General features: G+C 43.1%; 1 protein-coding gene across 1 annotated transcript; it reads left to right on the top strand.

Annotated features, from left to right (window-relative positions):
• The first annotated feature begins 4,811 nt into the window (after positions 1-4,811).
• rdh12 (retinol dehydrogenase 12) lies at positions 4,812-10,324 on the top strand. The gene is made up of 7 exons (XM_010751429.3): positions 4,812-5,018; positions 5,652-5,770; positions 6,592-6,747; positions 6,835-6,939; positions 7,037-7,246; positions 7,518-7,707; positions 9,308-10,324. Exons 1-7 carry the CDS (start codon positions 4,945-4,947, stop codon positions 9,408-9,410), a joined length of 957 nt encoding a protein of 318 aa, XP_010749731.2. The 5' UTR covers positions 4,812-4,944; the 3' UTR covers positions 9,411-10,324.
• The last annotated feature ends 21 nt before the right edge of the window (positions 10,325-10,345 follow it).

Here is a 10,345-nt window from a genome sequence, read left to right as displayed (position 1 = left end):
TGCCCTGGAGCAGCAGGGTCTCTGGAGACTGCAGGTGTGTCTGTATAGTGGACAAAAATAACAGATCCAACAAATAAATGCACTAATAACTGCGACGAAAGATGAAAAATACAACATTTATAAAGAGGAATTCATCCTCAGATTAGTTCTCTCCAAGTATTATATTGTATCGTCTGAAGACATACAGGGGTTATCTTACTTACGTGCGCCAAACACTTGGAGCTGAAACCAGCTCAAACAGCATTTTATACATACCAAATAAGTTCACACGCCAACTTACACTGTGTTGTTTGTGATGATAGATCCATGATGACTCCTTCCACTGGCTGCGAAGAAAGAAGAATGGAACCAAGCCGGAGCAGAGTTCTTCATCTCCCTCTCCAACTGCCAGACTCTTCTGGTACTATGCCGCAGCTTTGTGCTATGCATCGGTGAGAGGATAGGGGCAGGCGCAGCTCTTTCTTATCATACCTTGTAACTGGGGACATTTGAAGAAAAAGAAGGAGACGGTGGATCTCCGTCTGTTAAAGTGCTCGTGAACACATGAATGGTGACACACCACAAGCGGACACCGACAGACTGAAACAGTAATTTACTTGAAATAAGAGCAACCTGTGACAATGCGCTTAGTTAAACCAAACTGTCGCGATGGAGTGCACTTTATTGTCAGTGTTAAACTAGGGATGGGAATTGATAGGTTTTTACTGATTCGGATTCCCTTATCGTTGGCGCTAACGATTCGATTTCTTATCGATTTCATTTGGGGAAAAAGGAGAACAAACTGTTTACGATCATACATTCTCTAAGGAGGACATGACACTGGACGTTACAGTAGCAGTACCAGCTGCCAGCCTCTCTCTCTCGTATGTCATCTTTTCTGTACATGCAGAAGCTCGTTTAATGTATGTTACATCTGTTCAACTTGTTTTACCATATACATGGCGTACTAAATGTAGCAGGTGTTATTTCCTTCTGTAGTAACCACAGAGGTGATCATAGCCTGGCTGCTTGCTCTGCTGCTAGGTTTGAGATTCATCCCATCACGTGTCAAAACCCGACATTCATTTAAAAATATTGCCTGTTTTTGTGTGTGCAGACAGTTTATGCATGTCGTCTCGTTTCCCTCCGCTGTTGTTATCTCCACTTGCAATGATTGCAAGTCGCGCCTGTGACCGTCTGTTTTGGTGTGAAATGGGCCAAACCTTGAGCTTGTTTGAACCGCGTGGGGACACTGTGTTTACTACTGATTGCACTGAGGTGTGAGTTATGTTGTAATGTTATGTGGCGTAATTAGTTCGTGCTTGCTGGATATCTAGAAGAGAACTCGTTCGATATCTTGCCAACGATCGGAATTGAAACACACGAACAACCGGTTCTCCATGAATTTAACGATTTGCACAGTTTTGACAACTGGAGTCGTTATTGCTTGTTTTTTGTCCAAATCAGAATTGTGCAGTTTTATCTGGACTTGGCCTGTATTCTTTTGTTTCCTTTCGTAGTTAATCTTGTAAAATGTAAACTCAATAAAATAAAATACCTGCGGAGCTGATGAACCTGGGCAGAGCCGCGCGCAGGTTCAGTAGCCTTTCTTCAAGGTGAATCGGAGGTGAAACTGGCACCTGCTCCAGCTGCCCAGTCACCACCAACTTGTTCCATGTGACTTACCTGGGACGGTCTGCCACCAGGACAAGTGACCGTGTCCGTGCCCGCATCTGATTTCTGGCCTTGACGCAGTAGTTAGTAGTTCTGCTTTTCTCTGGTGGTCGTTAATATGGCAGATTAACACAAATGTATTATAATGTAATTATAGCGAGGGCATGGTCCTCGAAAGTTTACCTTGTTGTGTGTATATTCTACATCTGTGGCCAAACGAAGAAGGCGAAATCGGACTGTGATAGCCCGTCTCTCTGTGTTTGGTGGTCTGATGAATTGTTTGGCCTGTCTTTGAAAATGCTTTCTAGTGTGTTTCAATAGAGATGAATAACTTTGCAATGTCCTCGTGGACTCTGCTTTGTTTCTTATCTGTCCTGGGGCTCTACATAGCATTTTGGTTCCCATGTTTGGAATGTTTTGCAGCTTTTACCTGTCAACAAACTGATTTGAAGGCCGTAGTCTATAGTTTACTGAGGTATTTGATCTATTCAAGACGGCTTATAAGATAAAAGATCTGAGCTTTTAAAAAGGGAGCCTGATCAACATCAAAGGGGTCTTTTCCGGCCAGAATAGTTTGAAGTCCAAATAGTACTATGAACGTACTAATATAATATACTTCAATACCTAAACATGAAAGGAAATCAGATTCTGCAGAAACACCTTTTGGCACGGAACGGTAGTCCGCAGGTAAACACACACACCCACCCCCCAACACACAACACACACCACACACACACTCTCTCTCTTCTCTCTTTCTGTCACACACACTCCACCCACACACAACACACACACACACAACACTCTCTCTCTCTCTCTCTCTTCTCTCTCTCTGTCACACACAACACCCACACCCACACCCCACACAACACTCTCTCTCTCTCTATTCTCTCTGTCTCACAACACACTACACACCACTCTCTCTCTCTCTCCGTCCAACACACACACACACACACACACACACACACACACACACACACTCTCTCTCTCCTCTTTCTCTCTCTCTCTCTCTGTCACCCACACACACCCCCCCCCCCACACCCACACACATAAACACACCGCTCCTCTCCTCTCTATCTCTCTCTCTCTTCTCTCTCTGTCACACACCCACCACACACATTTCTCTCCTCTCTCTCTCTCTGCACACACACACACACACACACACACACACAACCACACACCACACTCTCTCTCTCTCTCTCTCTCCTCTTCTCTCTCTCTCTTGTCACACACAACACACCCACACACAACACACACTCCTCACTCTCTCTCTCTCCCCTTCCCCCCCTTTTCTCTCTCTGTCACACACCACACACCCAACACCCAACAAACACAACACACACACACACACACACACTCTCACTCTATCTTCTCTCTCTCTCTTCTCGTCACTCTACTCACACACACACACACACCACACACACACACACACTCACCCCTTCCTCCGCCTCCCCCTTCCCTCATCCGAAGCTCTCTCACCAGCTTCTTCCTCTCCTCTGCTGACACACAACAACACAACAACTTGACCGGTCAGTGGTGAAATCGGTAGATGCCATCTGTGTTCCCCTGTAGCACATCGATATACTTGTTTACCGTCACTGTGTAAAATCAGCTGTTAGCACATCAACATGATCGTTTGTTTACCCGGTCAGCTGTGGTTAAAATCAGCTGTTAGCACATCAACATGATCGTTTGTTTACCCGGTCAGCTGTGGTTAAAATCAGCTGTTAGCACATCAACATGATCGTTTGTTTACCCGGTCAGCTGTGGTTAAAATCAGCTGTTAGCACATCAACATGATTCGTTTGTTTACCCGGTACCGGTGGTTAACACTAGCTGTTAGTACACCACCATTGATCCTTTGTTTACCGGTCAGCTGTGGTTAAAACCAGGTTGAGCAATCAACATGCATCGTTTGTTCCCAGGTCAGCTGTGGTTAGAATCACTGGTGCACTCGACCATGATCGTTTGTTTACCTCCGTGGGCTGCGCGAGCTCGGTCCGCATCAAGCCTCAGCCTCGTCGTACAGAGATCTGTAGCTGTCGTGCAGCTTCTCGAACTTCCGTTCCGACGACATGTGCTGTATTGTGTCTCTGTGTCTCACTAACCACGCTGTCTGCTGCGGTGTTAATTAAAAACTAATAACAAAGTATCAGACTGTGGAGTTATCCACCGCTTCAGTTTCGATGCTAATGATCCGCATGGTCATGCATCGTGATGCCTGTACTGAAACATCCCAGAGCAAAAAGCACAAACAAGTTTATTATTTTTAGAATATAACTAAACATATCGACAGCACACGTAACATTCACACACACCAAACAAATCATGTAAATCGTGATAAATCATGATTAAAAAACTATATCCAGATATTATTTTTAGTCAGGCAACGGACTGCAGAAAGCTTTCGCGGCGATCTTTCTGGGAAATGTTTGTTAACGCGAACACTACAACAGCTGTATATTTACTAAAACATTTAAACCGCTACAAACAACCAACTTTAGTTTGTATGAAGCTAAAACACACTATATTAATACAGTATAGTCAAGATTATAGATGATGATATAACAGTATAACAACACACACAAAATAATAAAATAGATATAAAACAGTATATAACAAATAACTAATCGAGAGTCTATAATAATAATACTTCATAATTAATAATAATATTAAGAATATACAGAAGTATTATAAACAGTATAAGGTCATATAATAGAAAAATCTAGAATGAATATATAAAAGATATATTAAAATAAATGAGTATATAATAATAATAATAATAATAATAGGTATAAATAAACAAATCATAACTAAAAATATAACAAACAGCTATATATAATGAAAGATAATCCAGTATATATAAAATACATAATAATAATAATATAATAAGAAGATAATCACAAATAACCGTATATAGTGTTTGTCTTGATATAATAAAATAGTTATTGTTTTTAAAAACTATATAAAAATATATAAAATGAATAATTAGAAACATTTGCTTGTATTGAATTATTATGATACACTAAAATTGTGAATATCAGGATATGTCTTAACACCGTAAATCAAATACATTTGAACAGACACGGTCACCTTAATGTAAAACAGTACAGATGTCAGGTAAACCATTGGCTCCAACATAAAAAACTACAATCCCATGATTCCGTTCGCGGTGTGTCTTTCATCCCACTGCGCTCCGAGCCTCTTTCTGCGTGGCCATCAGCTGTTCAGCCCGCAGAGCCGAGCTGAGCATCCCGCAGCTGGAGGACGCAGAGAGGCGCGGATCCGTGGACGATGGTGCTGGTAGTTATAGTCGCGGGCCTCGGAGTGGTGACGTTACTGGTGATTTTATTTGCACCACACATCAGGTGAGCAGCACCGATCTCACACACACACACACACACACACACACACACACACACACACACAGAAATGCAGTGTGGACACATCACGGCTGGGTTGGTGCTTGGTTGACAGGACGTTACATTGCACTGATGCAGCTATCACGGTCACATATAAAAACACTGTGCCTGCACGCGCACTGTGAATCAGCTGATCGTCGTTTTAAATATTTATTTTTTTAGGATCTCTCGTTTCACACGATGCCAAATGATCCCCGGTGCAGAAAATCAGTGGGACAGGTTGATAGAGCTGTGGGAGTCTGTGCAGAGATGAACCGGGAGTCTTCAGTAGATCAGCTCGGGCCTATCAGCAGCTGAGCGTGGGAGGAGTTTTATATGTGTGCTTTACTCCAGCAGAGCTATTGGTTATGAGGCAGGCCTGCTCAGTGGCGTGGGTCGTACGACTCAGTACTATCCATTATCCAAGTTCCTCTGTGAATTATTAAACCAGGCTGTCCATATGTCCAACCCTATAATGAGGACATTACTTAAACCTGCTGCAGGAGGAGCTGCTGGTCATTCAAACAGAGCTGTCCACAGCAGGTCAGTGTCTCCAGTGTTAATCCAATGGTCACTGTGTGTGTGTGTGTGTGTTCACAGGAAATATGCAGCAGGAGGAGTGTGTCAGTCCTCAGCGGTGCTGGATGGGAAGACGGTCCTCATCACTGGAGCCAACACAGGGATCGGGAAGGAGACGGCTCTGGACATGGCAATGCGAGGTGACTTCACACAGCAGAGCGTCTCTGTACACCCATAACACAATCAGTATTATATGAATATATATTAAGATATGTCATAATAAATCAACATTAATATAATCATAATAATAATGTTACATCAGACCAAACCCCTGAATTAAACTTGGTTATGTCATTGGTGACCTTCTGTCCCAGCTGACTTTGAGTGACTGGACTAGTCACCAGTTCATCACAGCACACACAGAGACAAACAACCATTCACGCCTAACATGGACACCTAGAGACAATTTAGAGGCACCAATTAACCCGTTAAGGTTCATGTCTTTGGACTGTGGGAGGAAGCCGGAGCAGACATGGGGAGAAAATGCAAACTCCACACAGAAAGAGCCTTTTATTTGTGCCTTTATTTTGGTTCAGACAACCTGCTAAGATATAAAATATAAAGACTGTTTGGTCGGGTTGTTGTTTAGCTCAGTTGGTGCACAAAGGCTCAGTCCTCGCTGCAGCAGCCCAGAGTTCGAATAAGACCTGCGGCCCTTTGCTGTGTCATTCCCCATCTCTCTCTCTCTCCCCTCACTCAGTATTCAGCTGTCTCTATACAATAAAGGCCAAAAAGATCTTTAAAAATAATAAAACCACTGCACACATTAAAGTTCATCCTAAATGTCAGAAGAATATCCCAAACAATACAAATATTAAAGTTCATGATCTTTGCTTTAGGAGTGACATAATATCACATTCTGTCCTCTAACACTCAGCATCACCTTCGGTAAATGAATTCATGTAGTTTCTGTTTGGTTCATCGTTCATAGTTTAGCTGCTGCTTATTTTTCACACGACAGGTGCTCGGGTGATCATGGCGTGCCGAGATGTGGAGAAAGGAGAAGAGGCTGCAGCCAGTATACGAGCTGCGTGTTCTAAAGCACAAGTGGAGGTCCGGGAGCTCGACCTGGCAGACACCTGCTCCATACGAGCCTTCGCACAGCAGTTCCTGAGAGGTGAGCACCAGAGGATCTGAGTCTACCTGCAGAGCCCTGCTCTTTGTTGTGTTGGAGTCACAGCTGCTGTGATGTTCTCTTCTGCAGATGTCAACCAACTTCACATCCTCATCAACAACGCCGGCGTGATGATGTGCCCCTACACAAAAACAATCGATGGCTTTGAGATGCACATCGGAGTCAATCACTTGGGTAAGACCGAGCTGCTCACCCAAAAATACTAAAGTATTTAAATTGTCAATAGACTTTGAAAGCTGGGCAAACAGAACCATGTGTGTTCTTACTTCAGGCCACTTTCTGTTGACGTACCTGCTGATCGGCCAACTGAAGCGCAGCGCGCCGGCCCGGATCGTGGTGCTCTCGTCTCTTGCGCACAACTTTGGCTGGATCCGTTTCCACGACCTTCACAGCCAGGGGAGCTACAACAGCGGACTGGCATACTGCCAGAGCAAACTGGCCAATGTGCTGTTCACCAGAGAGTTGGCACGCAGACTCAAAGGTACACAAACAAACAAACACACATGTACACAAGTGTGGGAGAACGGACAGATGACCTGCAGGAGTAGTAGTGTAGTAACAAATAGAGGATTAGTGATCACAAAAACACTTTTTGGAGTAATGTTGGTGTTTCAGGTAGTGCAGGATGACGTGTCATTTCACCTCACAGAACACACTGACAGTCCCTTCACCCTGAGCTCAGGTTCAGCTCAATTAAAATAGACTGTAGATTAAAAAGAGGTGATACTGATGCAGGTCTGTTCTCCTCACAGATACCAATGTGACGGTGAACTCGGTCCACCCGGGGACGGTGAACTCTGACCTCACCAGACACTCAACCCTCATGACGATATTCTTCACCGTCTTCTCCATGTTCCTTAAAACCCCGCGGGAAGGAGCACAGACCAGCATCTACTGTGCCGTGGCAGAGGAGCTGCACTCTATCTCTGGGAAACACTTCAGGTCGGTGACAACAAGTCAGCTTCACGTCTGAGGCATCTGAAACTGGTTCTTGGCTATGACTTCTTCCCCTGTATGTTATTCTGATGAGGAATCATCAGCATTTTAACAGCTGAAGGGAAATGTAGGAGGCGTCCTGTTATGTAACAAACCTGTTCCTGTGCGGCCGCTTCTTTAGTTAGTTTTATTCTCCGTTTTCTTGTGGGAAACTACACAACCCACGAGCTTTAGTGTTGCCATGGGAGAGCTGCCTGCTCCAGAACTTCAGAACGACTCCGACATTAGACAGTTTGTCATTTTTTAATAAGATTTTATTGTCCCTCTGCTGGGATGAGTCAGACTGACATGCAAGAGCTGGGCAGCAGTTCAGAGGTCTGCAGCCGAGCTACTGCCCTTCATATTTCTTTTAATGTTAACAGTTATTCTCTGGTAGTCGACTGGTTTAGTTTCATAGAGGAGGGTTAGCTGGGTTAACCGCTGTCACATCAGGGCCCATGTACTTCCCCTTCTTGTATTTCTGGTTTCTGCGTTTGGATGAAATATTGTTTATCTACAAGGTGAAGAGTCATTCTGAGAATGCCACCAAGGCGAACGAGACTGCAGAGGCTGCAGCCAAAGTTGCAGTCCCGGCAGGGTGTACTAATATTAACATGTTAGCACATCTAATATTTACCATCGTGGCTTAATCTGATAGCATGCTAATATTTGTTAAGTCAAAAGTACAGCTGAGGCTGATGGGAATGAATGATCTGCATGTGTTTTTGTTTATTTTTTTATCTTCATTATCTTGAAGGGAACATGGATGATTAATCCGTCATTTAAAGTCACCATGGTCATCTGTAACAAAATTCATGTCTGTGCCTCCAACAGTTATTTAAATGTTTCACATCTATGGACCAAAGTGGTGGAACAAACATCCGGTGTGTGAGATTTGAATATAGCATTCATATGTATGTTTCCACCAGTGTGTAATCACTTTAAAATAACAATCTTCTGTCTTTGAAAGAGACTTTTACATCTACAGACACTGCAGGGCCTCCTCTGTGAAGTCCACCATGTTTCTACAGGAAAGAAACTAAACCCGGGCTTTAGATAGGGCGTTTAACTTCTTCTTTTTTTTGCTTGCTCCTTCACACAAGGAAGAAGAGGGTGAGGTGAATGGGTTGCAATCAGCTCGCAGCCACAAAATGTTTCATATTCTGTTAAAGAAATTACCCTGTGAAACCACAGACAATGTTTCAGCTCTAGCTCACATCATCAGGGTAGCTGTACTTCTGCTTTTCTCATTCCTGATTATTAGTTTCTCGTCTCCACGGATGAAAGTACGTTGAATTCAGTGGAAATCTAAAAGATCCTGCAGCTATCCTCTCACTTTCTTCATTTTAAAGAACCCTGTTTGTAAAATCAAACGTGGAGAAGCATCTCCTCGTCTCCTCGTCTCCTCGTCCTTCACAGAGCGTCAACGGATCGAATGAATTACGTTTCTAAACGTTCTAATCACGAACAAGGTCACAGAGAAACGAGCTCACCGCACTCCCAGAGTGATGACTCACACCATCATTAGCCCTTATGCAATAATTACCCCCCCCTCCTTTCTTTTCAGTGACTGCGCCCCTGCCTTTGTAGCGCCACAGGGAAGAAGTGAAGAGACGGCGAGGAGACTGTGGGACGTCAGCTGCGAGCTTCTTGGCATCGAGTGGGACTGATTCGACTTTTAACCACCACCTATCTCAGTTCTCGACTCAGTTCTCTCTGTTATCATTCATTTCATTATGGTTTTGATGTTCTGTACTTTGAACGTTTCTTACCTAATCAGCAGTCAGGTAATACTGTAAGAGGTCCTATAATGTGAAGTTGCTTTTTTGTGTAATAATGCAGTAATTACATCATAATAACTTGAGTATTTTTGGTGTTCCACAACAAACCAAAACCGCTCAATTGTATTATCGTGTAGCCACAAATAACTTTTTGACTCTCTATTTTTGTGACACGATGTGAATCCAGTGTAGGCAAAAAAGCAACTTGATGTATTGTAATGCTGTAGGATACTGTGAAGGGTCAAGCCAGGGTAAATGACCAGCAACTTTAGCAAATATTGTGTTTTAATATATATTATTATTTCTCCAGAATCCGCAGCTAAATTGTTTGACTTTTTTGCGCCAGCGTTTCTAAACAACTGCAGGGGTTCTTACGGCGTTTCCAGGTCGATAAATAATTAGTAAACTATCGAAGATCAGCGACAGTCTGAGCCATGATTAACGCTTGAATTGCATAGATGTATTTTGTGATAATTGTAGTCAATGTAGATTATTAAGAAGGGTTTTCTATTTTAACCAAATCCGAGTTAGAATCACGTCATTGCAATATTTGCAAAGGATTTTTTTTTCCATTCACATTGCCAAAAAACAAAACAAAACTGCACATTCCTGGAGGAACTACAGTTTTACATTTCTAAGGATCTCCCTGCTCATGTTTCCCTCTCAGCATTCACATGCAAGGTTGCCAAGAGTTTACATTCTGTGTTTTATACAAGTCAAACATGCCTTTTACTACACTTACATTCATGTTAAGAGTTGAATGTTTACAATTGATGTAAATAAACGGGAACTATTACTATAAAGAGTGCTCGTATGCTTTGAAA

The sequence above is a fragment of the Larimichthys crocea genome, chromosome XXIV (genome assembly GCF_000972845.2).
Source record: "Larimichthys crocea isolate SSNF chromosome XXIV, L_crocea_2.0, whole genome shotgun sequence".
NCBI classification, from domain to species: Eukaryota; Metazoa; Chordata; class Actinopteri; family Sciaenidae; genus Larimichthys; species Larimichthys crocea.
Note: the sequence above shows the minus strand (reverse complement) of the source record. Positions and strands in the feature narration are given on the sequence as shown.